The following is a 20014-nucleotide window of genomic DNA, read 5'->3' on the forward strand; positions in this document are numbered from 1 at the left end:
CTGGGCAAAGTGGGCTCTAGCCCAGGGCCCCAGACTTCCAGGGGCCCCTGATAGATAGCTTTGTTCTGCAGCGAGTTTTGCCCTGATTATAACACACACTTATATATATGTTCGATGGCATGTGTAGCTGCAGATACACATGCTGTGCATATCCCGCCATCTAGTGTTGGGCTCGGAGTGTTACAAGTTGTTTTTCTTCAAAGAAGTCTTTTCGAGTCACGAGATCGAGGGACTCCTCCCCTTTCGGCTCCATTGAGCATGGGCGTCGACTCCATCTTAGATTGTTTTCTTACCGCCATCGGGTTCGGACGTGTTCCTCTTCGCTCCGTGTTTCGGTTCGGAAAGTTAGTTAAATCTCTGAAAATTCTACGGTATTGTTTGCGTTCGGTATCGGGTTAGTTAAAACAGATCGACACCGACTTTTGAAGAGCTCCGGTGGCCCTTTGGGGTTTTCGATTCCCCAGCAGGGCCTGGTCGGCCCGACCTCGTGCGTCTTCAAGGCTAATGGAACGGACCCCATTCCGCTTCTGCCCCGAATGTCACAACAAGTATCCTTACACAGATCAGCATCTGGTCTGTAATTTGTGTTTGTCTCCTGAGCGCAAAGAGGATACCTGCGAGGCCTGTCGAGGGTTTCAGTCGAGGAAAACGCTAAGAGACCGGAGAGCAAGAAGACTTCAAATGGCGTCGGCAGGACACCAACACTTGGAGGAAGAAGAAACCTTCTCCATCGCGGATTCGGACTCGGATGAGGTCGATTCCGAACAGACGCCGAGAACCGTGAGTAAGACGTCCCTGCCCAAGACTCACGGAAAATCCTCTAAAGCCCAGGGGATGCCACCGCCAACAGGCCATGGCTTAACCCGAAAATTAGGTGACCGGCCATCGGCACCGAAAAAGGCACACGTGTCGAAGTCATCCGACTCCGGTTGAGATACCGGCACAGAACAGACTCTACCCCGAGACACCGGGTCAGAGCAATCTCGACATCGAGAGAGGGGCACCGAAACGAGTCGGCACCAAGATATCGGAACACCGAAAGGCAAAAAAGTATCTTTGGAGCCGAATAAGATGGTCGAAAAGGTTTCGATACCGAAACATCCGGCCTCGGAGCCGAAAACAAGTTCCTACACCGAGGAACAGGGCCTGTCCTCACAGATGCAAGGACACAGATTCGGACAGGAGCTAGAGGCAGGGGAGCCAGATTACACTCAAAGACGGCTCCAAATTCAGAAGGACACAGGAAAAATCTGTACTCTCCCTCCAATCCGAATTAAAAGGAAACTTGCCTTCCAAGAGAAAGACAAGCAACCACAAGCAAAGGTGGCAAAACAAATAACTCCGCCACCATCACCACAGCACTCACCACAACCATCACTGGTAGCCACTCCACCAATGATGCAGTCTCCAACTCATACAGGAATGAGTCAAGATGATCCTGATGCATGGGATCTTTATGATGCGCCAGTATCAGATAACAGTCCCGACTGTTATCCAGCGAGACCATCACCACCTGAGGACAGCACTGCCTACACACAGGTGGTGTCAAGAGCAGCCGCGTTTCACAATGTCACCCTGCACGCAGAACCAATTGAAGATGACTTTTTGTTTAATACTCTGTCGCCCACACATAGCCAGTACCAGAGTCTCCCTATGTTACCGGGAATGTTGAAACACTCAAAGCAAGTGTTTCAAGAGCCTGTGAAAGGCAGGGCCATCACTCCAAGAGTGGAGAAAAAGTAGAAAACCTCCACCAACAAACCCTGTCAACATCACGCAGCAATTGACACCGGACTCAGTGGTAGTAGGGGCAGCTCGCAAAAGGGCGAACTCACACACCTCGGGAGATGCACCACCAACCGACAAGGAAAGTCGCAAGTTCGACGCAGCGGGGAAAAGGGTCGCGGCACAAGCAGCCAACCAATGGCGCATTGCAAATTCACAGGCCTTGCTGGCTAGATATGATAGGGCTCATTGGGGCGAAATGCAACATTTCATAGAACATCTACCCAGAGAGGGCACAACAAGTGGTGGAAGAAGGCCAAAGTATCTCTAACAACCAGATACGGTCGGCAATGGATGGAGCAGACACAGCTAGGACTGTAAATACAGCGGTCACCATACGGAGACACGCATGGCTACGCACCTCAGGATTCAAGCCGGAAATTAAACAAGCGGTGCTGAATATGCCTTTTATCGGACAGCAGTTGTTTGGGCCGGAGGTGGACACTGCTATCGAGAAACTTAAAAAGGACACCGATATGGCCAAAGCCATGGGCGCACTCTACTCCCCACAGAGCAGAGGCACATTTCGTAAAACACAGTTTAGAGGGGGGTTTCGAGGACAGAGCACAGAACCCTCAACCTCACAAACAAGGCCCACATACCAGAGTCAGTATCAGAGGGGAAGTTTTCGGGGACAATACAGAGGGGGACAGTTCCCTAAAACTACAGGGAAGTTCCAAAGTCCCAAGACACCGCAAAATAAACAGTGACTTCAGCGTCACAAATCCCAAGCACATAACACCAGTGGGGGGGAGACTAACCAATTTTTACAGAAACTGGGAGGAAATAACAACAGACACGTGGGTCCTAGCCATTATCCAACATGGTTATTGCATAAAATACCTACAATTCCCTCTAAATGTCCCACCGAAAACACACAACATGTCCAAACAACACATGGATCTATTACAACTGGAGGTCCAAGCGTTGTTGCAAAAAGATGCAATAAAACTAGTACCAATTCATCAGAAAGGAACAGGGGTTTACTCCCTGTACTTTCTCATACCCAAAAAAGACAAAACTCTAAGACCCATCCTAGATCTCAGAACATTAAACATTTACATCAAATCAGATCACTTTCACATGGTGACACTGCAAGACGTGATCCCATTGCTCAAACAACAAGACTACATGACAACACTAGACCTCGAGGATGCGTATTTCCATATACCTATACATCCTTCCCACAGAAAGTACTTAAGGTTTGTAATTCAAGGAGTACATTACCAGTTCAAAGTGTTGCCATTTGGAATAACAACAGCGCCAAGAGTTTTTACAAAATGCCTTGCCGTAGTGGCAGCCCATATCTGAAGGCAGCAAATACATGTGTTCCCGTACCTAGACGATTGGTTAATCAAAACCAATACGCAAGAACGGTGTTCACAACACACAAAGTATGTAATAGAAACCCTTCACAAGCTAGGGTTCTCACTCGACTACAACAAATCACCCCTAGAGCTGTGTCAAATACAACAGTACTTAGGAGCAACAATCAACACAAAAAAAGGGATTGCCACTCCAAGTCCACAAAGGGTACAGGCATTCCAAAACGTAAAACACGTCATGCACCCAAACCAAAGGTTCCAGGTAAAATTAGTAATGAAACTACTAGGCATGATGTCCTCATGCATAGCCATTGTCCCAAACGCAAGATTGCACATGCGGCCCTTACAACAGTGCCTAGCATCACAATGGTCACAGGCACAGGGTCAACTTCAAGATCTAGTGTTGATAGACTGCCAAACATACACCTCGCTTCAATGGTGGAATACTATAAATTTAAACAAAGGGCGGCCTTTCCAAGACCCAGTGCCTCAATACGTAATCACAACGGATGCTTCCATGGTAGGGTGGGGAGCACACCTCAACCAACACAGCATCCAAGGACAATGGGACACTCAGCAGAGACAGCTTCATATAAATCACTTAGTACTACTAGCAGTATTTCTAGCGTTGAAAGCATTTCAACCTATAATAACCCACAAACACATTCTTGTCAAAACAGACAACATGACAACAATGTATTATCTGAACAAACAGGGAGGGACACACTCGACACAATTGTGTCTCTTAGCTCAAAAGATATGGCATTTGGCGATTCACAACCACATTCGCCTAATAGCGCAGTTCATACCAGGAATTCAAAATCAGTTAGCCGACAATCTCTCTCGGGATCACCAGCAGAACCACGAATGGGAAATTCATCCCCAAATACTAAAAACTTACTTCCAAAGATGGGGAACACCGCAAATAGACCTATTTGCAACAAAAGAAAACGCAAAATGCCAAAACTTCGCATCCAGGTATCCACAGGCTCACTCTCAAGGCAATGCATTATGGATGCGCTGGTCAGGGATATTTTCATACGCTTTTCCCCCTCTCCCACTCCATCCGTATCTAGTAAATAAATTGAGTCAAAACAAACTCAAACTCATACTGATAGCACCAACTTTGGCACGACAACCTTGGTACACAACACTACTAGACCTCTCAGTAGTGCCTCATATCAAACTGCCAAACAGACCAGATCTGTTAACTCAACACAAACAACAGATCAGACACCCGAATCAAGCATCGCTCAATCTAGCAATTTGGCTCCTGAGATCTTAGAATTCGGACACCTAGACCTTACAAAAGAATGCATGGAGGTCATAAAACAAGCTAGGAAACCAACCACAAGACATTGCTACGCAAATAAGTGGAAAAGATTTGTTTATTACTGCCATAATAATCAAATTCAACCATTACATGCATCTGCTAAAAACATCGTAAGCTACCTACTACACTTACAAAAGTACAAGTTAGCTTTTTCATCCATTAAAATACATCTGACTGCAATTTCAGCTTATCTGCAAATTACGCACTCAACTTCTTTATTCAGAATCCCAGTCATAAAAGCATTTATGGAGGGTCTGAAAAGGATTATCCCACCAAGAACACCACCAGTTCCTTCGTGGAACCTCAACATCGTATTAACACGACTCATGGGTCCACCATTTGAACCCATGCACTCATGTGAAATACAGTACTTAACATGGAAAGTAGCCTTTCTAATAGCTATCACATCTCTCAGACGAGTAAGTGAAATACAAGCCTTTACCATACAAGAACCCTTTATACAAATACACAAACATAAAGTAATTCTACGCACAAATCCTAAAGTCATATCACCGTTCCACTTAAATCACAGTGGAACTCCCAGTGTTCTTTCCAGAACCAGATTCTGTAGCTGAGAGAGCATTACATACATTAGACATCAAAAGGGCACTACTGTACTACATTGATAGAACCAAACAAATGAGCAAAACAAAACAATTTTGTTGCTTTCCAAAAGCCTCATACAGGGAATCCAATATCCAAACAAGGCATTGCCAGATGGATAGTTAAATGTATTCAAACCTGTTATATAAAAGCAAAAAGAGAACTGCCTATTACACCAAAGGCACAGTCCACTAGAAAGAAAGGTGCTACCATGGCCTTTCTAGGAAACCTACCAATGACTGAAATATGTAAGGCAGCCACATGGTCTACGCCTCATACGTTTACCAAGCCTTACTGCGTGGATGTGTTAACAACACAGCAAGCCACAGTAGGCCAAGCAGTACTACGAACATTGTTTCAAACAACTTCAACTCCTACAGGCTGAACCACCGCTTTTGGGGAGATAACTGCTTACTAGTCTATGCACAGCATGTGTATCTGCAGCTACACATGCCATCGAACGGAAAATGTCACTTACCCAGTGTACATCTGTTCGTGGCATTAGTCGCTGCAGATTCACATGCGCCCTCCCGCCTCCCCGGCTGCCTGTAGCCGTTTTAAGTTGACAAAAAATTAAACTTGTACATTTGTAAATTTGTAAATATATCACTTTTAACCACATTATGTACATACATACTTACTCCATTGCATGGGCACTATTACTATATACACAACTCCTACCTCACCCTCTGCGGGGAAAACAATCTAAGATGGAGTCGACGCCCATGCGCAATGGAGCCGAAAGGGGAGGAGTCCCTCGATCTCGTGACTCGAAAAGACTTCTTCGAAGAAAAACAACTTGTAACACTCCGAGCCCAACACTACATGGCGGGATGTGCACAGCATGTGAATCTGCAGCGTCTCATGCCACGAACAGATGTACACTGGGTAAGTGACATTTTCCATACACACACACATAACACACACATAATTTAGTATTGGCAATCACTAGTGTATAGTTAAGTCAGAGTTTCCTTCGAAAGAGCATTTTCTTGCTTTGTTAATAACTTTGGTGCAGTTTGACAAATCTGCATGTTAGTTCCCCCCAAAAAAGTTCACCTACCTCAGCTCCTTTCTGGAGAATTTTGGGGTTATTGGGTAAGCGGGCCCAAGAAAAATATGGGTCTAAAAGCATTTATTTCCCATGTTAATTCCTATAGGGAGTTTTGGGAGGTGATTCAAAAAACAAATCTGAACCGAATTCTGCCAAATTTGACAGAATGGTAGAACTTTACTCAGTGTGCTTTTCATTATTGTAAATCCGTTGAGCTGTTGTCGAATTTGTGCTTTAAGAGGTGCTCGGGATGGTCATGAAGGGGTTAAAAAGTTAGGTATATCTGGACTGTTAGTCCGAAGGCTTCTGATTGGCTGGCGGAAGCTTTTTCTGCTGTTGGCCTTTCCGTTACAGTGGGAGTGGAACCGGTCCGGCGGTACTGAGATTGATTGGATTGCAGCGACTCGAAGTCAAATGTTGTGGCTGCCACTATAGAACTCAGTTTCCGTGTCCTGAAGTTAAAAAAAATAGCGAAATAGGAAAAGAAAACAAAACAAAATGGGGGTAGGCGTCCATAGGCGATTCAAAGGCTGCATACGAAGGGTTGGTGCCTGCTCATGCAGGGTGCAGTTGGATGCATGGCCTCGACGGAGGCTGAAGGCTGTGCACAGTGGGGGGTTGGCAACATGCGGTAGGTGACTGGACACACTGCCTGGACCAGGCCCTCTGTGGTTGGCCGAATGTGGGGAAATCTTCAACAACAACAAAAAAAAAAAGCATCTACTGAATACATCTCTCTAACTGTAGATTTCTCACCTTTAGAATATCCTCACTTGCGAGACTAGATCCGGAAGCTGTCAAGGTAGTGCACCCACTTGCCGCTAACTGGTGCTGTGAGGGTCATCGTTGACTTCATTCTGCTTCAGAAATCACAGATCTCAGGGCATTTAGCACCACCCTGTGTGCGGACATTAGTTCCTTCCTTTTAGTGCCTTCGAACACAGGTCTGGAGCTCTGCTCCCCTTTACTCATTAGTTTGACCAGCTTTTTTCACAGAAAATATTCAGATTCAGTATTCCTGGGGAACAATGTTCTCTTCTAAAACTACGGGGTTCAAACCTCGTCATGACTGCCGAAAACAAGTGTCAGTGACCGATGAACACGAAGTGTAACTGTGCTGTTTGGGCTTGGAGCACATCTGCTAGTTGTGTGGAGAGTGCACCATTGTGAATGCACAGGTGATCCGGGACTACGAAGCAAAGCTGTACGTCCCTGAACATCAGAAGAAATCTTGCAAGTCTACTTTAACTCGAAGTTGAGGGTGCAGACCTATTCCGTCTCCCATGCTGTTGCTGCAACAAATCCACATCGCGGTCAGAGTCTTCTGGTAAGTCAAAGTGGAAACACAGAAAGCCAAGGGGGATTGGTTCCCATCTCTACCTGCAGAGAAGGTGCCACGTGGTCTCGCTCCCAAACGTCCATCATGGAGCCAAATCCACAATTAATCGTTGTTGCTCTGTGGGTTCCGCCAATATAATCCCCTTGGATTTTTCACTTGTGTACATACTCATTTTTTTTTTCATTTCTTTTTTTTTTACAGTCAGTGAAACTCGCTACCCAAGTTTCACACATGGTCAATTTGTGGTAAATGGACTGGGAGTGCTAATGGTCAGTGTCGACTGGTAAAATAAAGCTGCTGAGGCACAGCTATGGGGCAGAGGCTCTAGGCTTCTTACGTGTGAACAAGTGTGTGGGGGGGGTACACATTTCAGACTGCCAACTTTCACAGCCTATCTGTGCACATGTGGCTTGTTGACTCTTCAAGGATTGGTTCTGACCTGGGCGAAGGCTTATAATGTGAGTGCTCATTCACTGTCTCAGTCTGTAAGGGTTACTGAAAGTCTTTGGTGCTTAAACTGTATTACACATTAAAGGCAAAATCTGCACTAAAGTACAGAGTGACATCCCACTTAGGCCTAGAGGCTGCAGTGAAGCATCAATCTACGGGTAAACTTGTACCCTGATCCACTGTCCTTCACATATGGATTGTAAAATCCTACAATCCATATGGTACTTTAAGAATTGTCCTACCTCCCTGGCTCAGCTCATAACCAGATTCCAGGCCTTGCCCTTGCTATGCCAAGTTAATTATTCTGTTCTCTGCAATGAGAGGGATTTGCCTTTGAAGTTTTGGTGGGAAGGGATCATGCAGCTGTATTAGCTAGGGGCACATTTGAGACTCTCAGGGAAATTCTTTTCTCAGACAACTTGAAGTGTGTGTAGTAAACGTTCTTACCAGAAAAAGAAGAAGCATTTGAACGGATAATTATTTATTGAGTGTTGTTGTTGCATACCAGTGCGCTGGAGTTACTAGCCCAAGCCACCTCCCCTGAGAAGGCCTTGGACTGCTCTGCTTCACTACCCTGAGACAGGCGAGCGCTAATTTGAGTACTTGGCTCCCAGTAAAAAGACATTTGTGGGCTTATTTCTTGTGAAGTACTCACATCCTTCTCAACCCATAACCCAGTTTCTTACAATACCGATGCACCCCAAGTTTCCTGGGAAATTGGCAACATTGCTGCAGATCAAGGCTTTTGGGAATGCCATTTTGTACATTTTTTGCACTCATTTGGTTCCCTCGGGAGCGCCTTCGGTCTCCAAAGATCTGCATGGGCCAGCAGTCTAGTTACCGCTGGTAGATCCATCCTCTGTGCCTGTCAACCTGCCTTGTGGTCCACACAGATTACGGTGCAGACTTCCACTCTGGTGCCAGAGTGTGAACCCCTGCAGCTGAAAAGAAACATTTTGCCTATACTGCTGTCCGACTCAGAGCCCAAACTTGTGTTGGCCCCGACTGAGAGAGTGTCCCAAATTCAGCCTGACGCACCCGATCCCCATAGAATCCGATTCAGCCAGAACACTGCCCCACCGCAGAGCGGTGCTCCATCAGCATGGGAATCTACAGCAGTAGACACTACAAACAGATGGTTACCTTGAGTAAGTGGTGATGCCGCTCCCGGGGCAGTGGCAATAAATAGAGCCTCTGGATATGTTTAACAGAGCAAGGAGAGAAGATGCAAGAGGCTGAATTGGTGCAGTAAGATACAGTGACATTGAATTGAAAGGACGCTGCTACTGTTAGTTGTTTACATGTGGGACGCAGGTGCAATATGCAGTCTGTGAGGCAGTAAAGAGCGTTGTTCTCATGCTGCTGCGTTTGCTGTGCTTAGGCAATATACTGGTATTTGACCTTTGCGTTGTGGCAATAAATGTATCCATGATAATTTAAAAATATAACGGTTCCAAAAACGTGTCATTGGCCTGTGTGTGTGTGTGTGTGTGTGTGTGTGTGTGTGTGTATCTATCTATGTAAGCATATATACACGTATGTAAATATGTAAACTTGTAAATAACGTTTTTTTTGGGTGCTATATAAAAATGTGAACCATTGAATACGAGTTGCACTGATGCTGCAAATTAATGATATCATTTGATAGTCTTTGAAAATACATTATCAGTGAATATGGGTCACCAAGTAAGTCGGCTGCAACAGCCCATACATACATGAAGCCGGTGAGCCAAGATTCCCATACTTACTGTCAGCGCAATGGTAGACATTCTACAGAAACTAGAGGGTCAGAGGGCTATAGAGTCTACACATTCAGCCTCTGCCAGTCACTAGAACATGAGTTCACAAACTAACACCGCAAGTTAGTGAGTAATTAGACATCGCCAGGTATTACGGGCCAGTGAGTGGGGAAGACAGTTCACACCTCCGAGCTGATGAGCAGCATCCACATGCTGCAGGTTGAGGGAGCAGGTCACGCGGCACGGGATACAGATAGAAGTATGAGGGTACTTACTGCTCAACAGTTTGTTTGGTGTCATTCTGTAGGTACTCTCTGCTGCCACAATTGTAGCGAAGCACACGTCTGCACTCTGCAACGCCTGCCGCCTAGCATCCTCCAGGACCGCCAATCCTGTGGCAAAGAGACAGTTCGTCCAGTCGGCTAAGGAGGTCGCCAACAGTACCGCCAACCTGGTGAAGACAATTAAGGTGACTGTTCCTATCAGTGAAGATACAGTGTCGCATTTCTAAGAAATGGTGTCATTTTAAGGAGTTTCCAGTCCCTAAAAGCAATTGGGTTATAAAACCTAAAAAAAAAAACAGTGACATCTGCCATTGTCTGTTTGTTTGTGGATGAAATGTGAACAGCATTCTATTGGGTAAAATAAGAAGAAATTTTAAATGTTCAGCGGCTGCTTCCTCATTTGTGCTACATGGCAGTCAGTGCCTGTAGCAACATCCTAACTGTAGCCTTTTTGGGCGGCTGAATGTTTTAGGAAAACACCCTCCTGTTTAGACCTGCTCTGAATAAGAGTGTGCCCAGTTCAGAGTAAGCATGCTTGATACTCCGGTTGGATAGAACTAGGTGCACGGCAAAGGCCATGCACAGTGACCTTGATGACGTGTGTTCTTTTCTCAGGCACTAGATGGGGCCTTCAATGAAAGCAACCGTGAGAAGTGCAGGGCAGCTACTGTTCCCCTCATTGAAGCTGTGGAAAACCTGACCGCCTTCGCCTCGAACCCAGAGTTTGCCAGCGTCCCTGCACAGATCAGCCCAGAGGTAAGAGCCTAGGAGGAAGATACTTTACCCTCCCCCCTTCATTTTACAGAAAACTGCAGCTGTCTGCTGAGGCACTTTAAATAAAAAAATAGTTATCCTCTTGTTGCTCAGTGTGTCCAGGAAGTGTGTCAACTGAGGGTCATTTTAAGAGATGTGTATTTTGGGTGACCAGACTGCCTCCACTGTGGTATTTCATGCTTGAAATGTGACAACTGTTTCACTTTCGTTGAAGTATTAGTCCCTTTAGCAGGTGGAGTTTGTTGGTGTTTTTACCAGTTCTTTTTTCTACTGTCTTTATGCCACACGGCACAAAATTCATAATTTGAATCTTTCTGTTTAGGGCCACCAGGCCATGGAACCTATCGTCACCTCTGCCAAGACCATGCTGGAGAGCTCTGCTGGACTCATCCAAACAGCTCGCTCCCTGGCCGTCAATCCCAAGGATCCTCCCAAGTGGTCCGTGCTGGCTGGACATTCCAGGACCGTCTCGGACTCCATCAAGAAGCTCATTACCAATATGAGGTGAGTGGATGCCACAAAAGCATACACATACCCTTCCATCCTCTTTCATTCCCAGAGGATGATGAAATATGGTTGTTCGGTGGCATGTGTAGCTGCAGATACACATGCTGTGCATAGTCCGCCGTCTGGTGTTGGGTCGGAGTGTTACAAGTTGTTTTTCTTCGAAGAAGTCTTTTCGAGTCACGAGACCGAGGGACTCCTCCTACTTTGGTTCCATTGCGCATGGGCGTCGACTCCATGTTAGATTGTTTTTTTTCCGCCATCGGGTTCGGACGTGTTCCTTTTCGCTCCGTGTTTCGGGTCGGAAAGTTAGTCAGAATCAACGGAAAATTTGTCGGTATTGTTTCGTTGGGTATCGGGTTAGATTAGAATCGACATCGAATCTTGAAGAGCTCCGGTAGCCCTTCGGGGTAATTTCAATCCCCCGTCGGGGCCTGGTCGGCCCGACCGCGTGCAACATCGAGACTGATGGAACGGACCCCGTCCCGATTCGTTCCTAAATGCCACAGTAAATATCCCTATACAGACCAAAATTTGGTCTGTAACTTGTGCCTGTCACCCGAGCACAAAGAAGAAACGTGTGAGGCCTGTCGAGCGTTTCGGTCGAGAAAAACGCTCCGAGACCGAAGAGCCAGAAGGTTGCAGATGGCGTCCACGCCGACAGGACAACAACGGTTCGAGGAAGAGGGAGAAGAAGAAACATTCTCCATCCACGAATCGGATTCCGAAGAATTCGACGTCGAAGAAACCGCGAGTAAGACGTCGAAACAAGCATCACACAGAAAAACAGACAAAGCCCAGGGGACGCCACTGCCGACAGGCCATGGCTCAACCCATAAAGTAGGTGACCGTCCATCGGCACCGAAAAAGGGCGAGCTGGTGCCGAGATCGTCCGACTCAGGTCGAGACACAGGCACGCAGCAATCTCAGGACCGAGAAACTGCCGCAGAAAAGGGTCGACACCGAGACAGCGGCACCGAAGCTGCTCGGCACAGAGATAGCGGCACCAAAGATGGTCGACGCCAAGAAGGTACGACACCGAAAAAGAGGAAAATCTCTTCGGAGCCGAAAACAACAAAAGACACGGTTTCGGTGCCAAAACGCCCAGCAACCGAACCGAAAGCCAGTTCCTACTCAGAGGAACAATCACTGTCCTCCCAACTTCAAAAACACAGATTTGAGGAGGAATTACAAACAACAGCTGTAGATCACACGCAAAAGCGGATCTTTATACAAAGTGGTACAGGGAAGATCAGCACCCTTCCCCCAATCAGAAGAAAAAGGAAACTAGATTTCCAACAACAAGAAAAAACACCACAAGCTAAAGTGGTGAAGAAGGTAACTCCACCACCCTCTCCACCACCATATATCACCGGCACAGACTCCGTCACAATCACCAGCTCATACCACCATGAGCCAAGATGACCAGGACGCATGGGATCTCTATGATGCCCCAGTGTAAGGAAATGCCTCCTTGGCATGGTTGCCCCCTGACTTTTTGCCTTTGCTGATGCTATGTTTACAATTGAAAGTGTGCTGAGGCCTGCTAACCAGGCCCCAGCACCAGTGTTCTTTCCCTAACCTGTACTTTTGTATCCACAATTGGCAGACCCTGGCATCCAGATAAGTCCCTTGTAACTGGTACTTCTAGTACCAAGGGCCCTGATGCCAAGGAAGGTCTCTAAGGGCTGCAGCATGTCTTATGCCACCCTGGAGACCTCTCACTCAGCACAGACACACTGCTTGCCAGCTTGTGTGTGCTAGTGAGGACAAAACGAGTAAGTCGACATGGCACTCCCCTCAGGGTGCCATGCCAGCCTCTCACTGCCTATGCAGTATAGGTAAGACACCCCTCTAGCAGGCCTTACAGCCCTAAGGCAGGGTGCACTATACCATAGGTGAGGGTACCAGTGCATGAGCATGGTACCCCTACAGTGTCTAAACAAAACCTTAGACATTGTAAGTGCAGGGTAGCCATAAGAGTATATGGTCTGGGAGTTTGTCAAACACGAACTCCACAGCACCATAATGGCTACACTGAAAACTGGGAAGTTTGGTATCAAACTTCTCAGCACAATAAATGCACACTGATGCCAGTGTACATTTTATTGCAAAATACACCCCAGAGGGCACCTTAGAGGTGCCCCCTGAAACTTAACCGACTATCTGTGTAGGCTGACTAGTTCCAGCAGCCTGCCACACTAGAGACATGTTGCTGGCCCCATGGGGAGAGTGCCTTTGTCACTCTGAGGCCAGTAACAAAGCCTGCACTGGGTGGAGATGCTAACACCTCCCCCAGGCAGGAGCTGTAACACCTGGCGGTGAGCCTCAAAGGCTCACCCCTTTGTCACAGCACCGCAGGACACTCCAGCTAGTGGAGTTGCCCGCCCCCTCCGGCCCGGCCCCCACTTTTGGCGGCAAGGCCGGAGAAAATAATGAGAATAACAAGGAGGAGTCACTGGCCAGTCAGGACAGCCCCTAAGGTGTCCTGAGCTGAGGTGACTCTAACTTTTAGAAATCCTCCATCTTGCAGATGGAGGATTCCCCCAATAGGGTTAAGATTGTGACCCCCTCCCCTTGGGAGGAGGCACAAAGAGGGTGTACCCACCCTCAGGGCTAGTAGCCATTGGCTACTAACCCCCCAGACCTAAACACGCCCTTAAATTTAGTATTTAAGGGCTACCCTGAACCCTAGAAGATTAGATTCCTGCAACTACAAGAAGAAGGACTGCCTAGCTGAAAACCCCTGCAGAGGAAGACCAGAAGACAACAACTGCCTTGGCTCCAGAAACTCACCCGCCTGTCTCCTGCCTTCCAAAGAACTCTGCTCCAGCGACGCCTTCCAAGGGACCAGCGACCTCTGACTCCTCTGAGGACTGCCCTGCTTCGAAAAAGACAAGAAACTCCTGAGGACAGCGGACCTGCTCCAAAAAGACTGCAACTTTGTTTCAAGGAGCAGCTTTAAAGACCCCTGCAACTCCCCGCAAGAAGCGTGAGACTTGCAACACTGCACCCGGCGACCCCGACTCGGCTGGTGGAGAACCAACACCTCAGGGAGGACCCCCGGACTACTCTCCGACTGTGAGTACCAAAACCTGTCCCCCCTGAGCCCCCACAGCGCCGCCTGCAGAGGGAATCCCGAGGCTTCCCCTGACCGCGACTCTCTGAAACCTAAGTCCCGACGCCTGGAAAAGACCCTGCACCCGCAGCCCCCAGGACCTGAAGGACCGGACTTTCACTGGAGAAGTGACCCCCAGGAGTCCCTCTCCCTTGCCCAAGTGGAGGTTTCCCCGAGGAAGCCCCCCCTTGCCTGCCTGCAGCGCTGAAGAGATCCGTTGATCTCTCATAGACTAACATTGCAAACCCGACGCTTGTTTCTACACTGCACCCGGCCGCCCCCGCGCTGTTGAGGGTGAAATTTCTGTGTGGGCTTGTGTCCCCCCCGGTGCCCTACAAAACCCCCCTGGTCTGCCCTCCGAAGACGCGGGTACTTACCTGCAAGCAGACCGGAACCGGGGCACCCCCTTCTCTCCATTCTAGCCTATGCGTTTTGGGCACCACTTTGAACTCTGCACCTGACCGGCCCTGAGCTGCTGGTGTGGTAACTTTGGGGTTGCTCTGAACCCCCAACGGTGGGCTACCTTGGACCAAGAACTGAACCCTGTAAGTGTCTTACTTACCTGGTAAAACTAACAAAAACTTACCTCCCCCAGGAACTGTGAAAATTGCACTGTGTCCACTTTTAAAGTAGCTATTTGTGAATAACTTGAAAAGTATACATGCAATTGAAATAATTCAAAGTTCCTAATGTACTTACCTGCAATACCTTTTAAACAAGATATTACATGTTAAATTTGAACCTGTGGTTCTTAAAATAAACTAAGAAAAGATATTTTTCTATAACAAAACCTATTGGCTGGATTTGTCTCTGAGTGTGTGTGTACCTCATTTATTGTCTATGTGTATGTACAACAAATGCTTAACACTACTCCTTGGATAAGCCTACTGCTCGACCACACTACCACAAAATAGAGCATTAGTATTATCTATTTTTACCACTATTTTACCTCTAAGGGGAACCCTTGGACTCTGTGCATGCTATTCCTTACTTTGAAATAGCACATACAGAGCCAACTTCCTACATTGGTGGATCAGCGGTGGGATACAAGACTTTGCATTTGCTGGACTACTCAGCCAATACCTGATCACACGACAAATTCCAAAATTGTCATTAGAAATTGATTTTTGCAATTTGAAAAAGTTTTCTAAATTCTTAAAAGACCTGCTAGGGCCTTGTGTTAGATCCTGTTTAGCATTTCTTTTAGAGTTTAAAAGTTTGTAAAAGTTTGAATTAGATTCTAGAACCAGTTGTAGATTCTTAAAAAGTATTCCAACTTTTAGAAGCAAAATGTCTAGCACAGATGTGACTGTGGTGGAACTCGACACCACACCTTACCTCCATCTTAAGATGAGGGAGCTAAGGTCACTCTGTAAAATAAAGAAAATAACAATGGGCCCCAAACCTACCAAAATACAGCTCCAGGAGCTTCTGGCAGAGTTTGAAAAGGCCAACCCCTCTGAGGGTGGCAACTCAGAGGAAGAGGATAGTGACTTGGAGGAAAATTCCCCCCTACCAGTCCTATCTAGGGAGAACAGGGTCTCTCAAAACCTGACTTCAAAAATAATAGTCAGAGATGCTGGTTCCCTCACAGGAGAGACCAACACCTCTGAAATCACTGAGGATAACTCCAGTGAAGAGGACATCCAGTTAGCCAGGATGGCCAAAAGATTGGCTTTGGAAAGACAGATCCTAGCCATAGAGAGGGAAAGACAAGAGATGGGCCTAGGACCCATCAATGGTGGCAGCAACATAAATAGGGTCAGAGATTCTCCTGACATGTTGAAAATCCCTAAGGGGATTGTAACTAAATATGAAGATGGTGATGACATCACCAAATGGTTCACAGCTTTTGAGAGGGCTTGTGTAACCAGAAAAGTGAACAGATCTCACTGGGGTGCTCTCCTTTGGGAAATGTTCACAGGAAAGTGTAGGGATAGACTCCTCACACTCTCTGGACAAGATGCAGAATCTTATGACCTCATGAAGGGTACCCTGATTGAGGGCTTTGGATTCTCCACTGAGGAGTATAGGATTAGATTCAGGGGGGCTCAAAAATCCTCGAGCCAGACCTGGGTTGACTTTGTAGACTACTCAGTAAAAACACTAGATGGTTGGATTCAAGGCAGTGGTGTAAGTAATTATGATGGGCTGTACAATTTATTTGTGAAAGAACACCTGTTAAGTAATTGTTTCAATGATAAACTGCATCAGCATCTGGTAGACCTAGGACCAATTTCTCCCCAAGAATTGGGAAAGAAGGCGGACCATTGGGTCAAGACTAGGGTGTCCAAAACTTCCACAGGGGGTGACCAAAAGAAAGGGGTCACAAAACCTCCCCAGGGGAAAGGTGGTGAGACAGCCAAAAATAAAAATAGTCAAGAGTCTTCTAAAGGCCCCCAAAAACCTACACAGGAGGGTGGGCCCAGAGCCTCTTCACAAAACAATCCTGGGTACAAGGGTAAAAACTTTGATCCCAAAAAGGCCTGGTGTCGAAACTGTAGTCAGTCTGGACACCAAACTGGAGACAAGGCCTGTCCCAAGAAAAGTTCCACTCCAAACTCCAATCCAGGTAACACTGGAATGGCTAATCTCCAAGTGGGATCAACAGTGTGCCCAGAGCAAATCAGGGTCCACACTGAAGCTACTCTAGTCTCTGAGGGTGGGGTGGATTTAGCCACACTAGCTGCCTGGCCCCCTAACATGCAAAAATAGAGGCAGCAGCTCTTTATTAATGGGACAAGTGTAGAGGGCCTGAGGGATACAGGTGCCAGTGTCACCATGGTGACAGAGAAACTGGTTTCCCCTGGCCAATACCTGACTGGAAAAACTTATACAGTCACCAATGCTGACAATCAAACTAAAGCACATCCCATGGCAATGGTAACTTTAGAATGGGGAGGGGTCAATGGCCTGAAACAGGTGGTGGTCTCCTCAAACATCCCAGTAGACTGTCTGCTTGGAAATGACCTGGAGTCCTCAGCATGGGCTGAGGTAGAACTAAAAACCCATGCAGCCATGCTGGGTATCCCTGAACTGGTGTGTGTAAAAACAAGAGCACAGTGCAAGGCACAGGGTGAAAAAGTAGAGCTGGAGTCTGGAAAAAGGGCCCAGCCTACCAAGAGAAAAGGAAAGTCAGTTGGGAAACCAACTGCAACACAGTCAGAAAAAGGGAACCTCTCTTCTCAGGAAGAAGTTCTGCCCTCTGAGGGAACTGAGCCTTTGGAGCTTGAACCTTATCAGGTTGAACTCTTGGGCCCAGGGGGACCCTCAAGGGAGGAGCTGTGTAAGGGACAAGAAACCTGTCCCTCTCTTGAAGGCCTTAGGCAGCAAGCTGCTGAAGAGTCCAAGGGCAAGAAAAATGGAACACATAGGGTCTATTGGGAAGATGGACTCCTGTACACTGAGGCCAGAGACCCCAAACCTGGTGCCACTAGGAGAGTGGTAGTGCCTCAGTCGTTCAGAGAGTTTATTCTGACCTTAGCCCATGATATTCCCCTTGCTGGGCATTTGGGACAAACCAAGACGTGGGAGAGGTTAGTCAACCACTTCTACTGGCCCAATATGTCCCAGAAGGTTAAGGAGTTTTGCCTCTCCTGCCCCACCTGTCAATCCAGTGGTAAGACAGGTGGGCACCCAAAGGCCCCCCTCATTCCACTTCCAGTGGTGGGGGTCCCCTTTGAAAGAGTGGGTGTGGACATAGTTGGTCCACTGGAACCTCCCACAGCCTCAGGAAATATGTACATCCTAGTAGTAGTGGATCATGCTACTAGGTATCCTGAAGCTATTCCCCTTAGGTCGACTACTGCCCCTGCAGTAGCCAAGGCCCTCATTGGTATCTTTACCAGAGTGGGTTTCCCTAAGGAGGTGGTGTCTGACAGAGGTACCAACTTCATGTCAGCGTACCTAAAACACATGTGGAATGAGTGTGGAGTGACTTACAAATTCACTACACCATACCATCCACAAACTAATGGCTTAGTTGAGAGATTCAACAAGACATTAAAAGGCATGATCATGGGGCTCCCAGAAAAACTCAAAAGGAGATGGGATGTCCTCTTGCCATGTCTGCTTTTCGCTTACAGAGAGGTGCCACAGAAGGGAGTAGGATTCTCACCCTTTGAACTTCTGTTTGGCCACCCTGTAAGGGGACCACTTGCTCTTGTTAAAGAAGGCTGGGAGAGACCTCTTCATGAGCCTAAACAGGACATAGTGGACTATGTACTTGGCCTTCGCTCTAGAATGGCAGAGTACATGGAAAAGGCAACCAAAAACCTTGAGGCCAGCCAACAGCTCCAGAAGTTTTGGTATGACCAAAAGGCTGCACTGGTTGAGTTCCAACCAGGACAGAAAGTCTGGGTTCTGGAGCCTGTGGCGCCCAGGGCACTCCAGGACAAATGGAGTGGCCCTTACCCAGTGCTAGAAAGGAAGAGTCAGGTCACCTACCTGGTGGACCTGGGCACAAGCAGGAGCCCCAAGAGGGTGATCCATGTGAACCGCCTTAAGCTCTTCCATGACAGGGCTGATGTGAATCTGTTGATGGTAACAGATGAGGATCAGGAGGCAGAGAGTGAACCTCTCCCTGATCTTCTGTCATCAGTCCCAAAAGATGGCACAGTAGATGGAGTGATCTACTCAGACACCCTCTCTGGCCAACAGCAAGCTGATTGTAGGAGAGTCCTACAACAGTTTCCTGAACTCTTCTCCTTAACCCCTGGTCAGACACACCTGTGTACCCATGATGTGGACACAGGAGACAGCATGCCTGTCAAAAACAAAATCTTTAGACAGTCTGACCATGTTAAGGAAAGCATCAAGGTGGAAGTCCACAAGATGCTGGAATTGGGAGTAATTGAGCGCTCTGACAGCCCCTGGGCTAGCCCAGTGGTCTTAGTCCCCAAACCTCACACCAAAGATGGAAAGAAAGAGATGAGGTTTTGTGTGGACTACAGAGGGCTCAATTCTGTCACCAAGACAGATGCTCATCCAATTCCTAGAGCTGATGAGCTCATAGATAAATTAGGTGCTGCCAAATTCCTAAGTACCTTTGACTTGACAGCAGGGTACTGGCAAATAAAAATGGCACCTGGAGCAAAAGAGAAAACAGCATTCTCCACACCTGATGGGCATTATCAGTTTACTGTTATGCCCTTTGGTTTAAAGAATGCCCCTGCCACCTTCCAAAGGTTGGTGAATCAAGTCCTTGCTGGCTTGGAGTCCTTTAGCACAGCTTATCTTGATGATATTGCTGTCTTTAGCTCCACCTGGCAGGATCACCTGGTCCACCTGAAGAAGGTTTTGAAGGCTCTGCAATCTGCAGGCCTCTCTATCAAGGCATCCAAATGCCAGATAGGGCAGGGAACTGTGGTTTACTTGGGCCACCTTGTCGGTGGAGGCCAAGTTCAGCCACTCCAACCCAAGATCCAGACTATTCTGGACTGGGTAGCTCCAAAAACCCAGACTCAAGTCAGGGCATTCCTTGGCTTGACTGGGTATTACAGGAGGTTTGTGAAGGGATATGGATCCATTGTGACAGCCCTCACTGAACTCACCTCCAAGAAAATGCCCGAGAAAGTGAACTGGACTGTGGAATGCCAACAGGCCTTTGACATCCTGAAACAAGCAATGTGCTCAGCACCAGTTCTAAAAGCTCCAGATTATTCTAAGCAGTTCATTGGGCAGACAGATGCCTCTGAACATGGGATA

General features: G+C 47.3%; 1 protein-coding gene across 3 annotated transcripts in view; it reads left to right on the forward strand.

Annotated features, from left to right (window-relative positions):
- The window catches only part of TLN1 (talin 1), a 687540-nt gene that overhangs the window by 323392 nt on the left and 344134 nt on the right, over nt 1-20014 (forward strand). For all 3 annotated transcript variants that reach the window (XM_069205713.1, XM_069205712.1, XM_069205714.1), the window contains 3 exons: nt 9936-10097; nt 10528-10668; nt 11009-11190. In XM_069205713.1, coding sequence (XP_069061814.1) covers nt 9936-10097; nt 10528-10668; nt 11009-11190 — 485 coding nt within the window. The remainder of the gene's footprint in view (nt 1-9935; nt 10098-10527; nt 10669-11008; nt 11191-20014) is intronic.

Source organism: Pleurodeles waltl, chromosome 1_2, assembly GCF_031143425.1.
Source record: "Pleurodeles waltl isolate 20211129_DDA chromosome 1_2, aPleWal1.hap1.20221129, whole genome shotgun sequence".
Taxonomy (NCBI): domain Eukaryota; kingdom Metazoa; phylum Chordata; class Amphibia; order Caudata; family Salamandridae; genus Pleurodeles; species Pleurodeles waltl.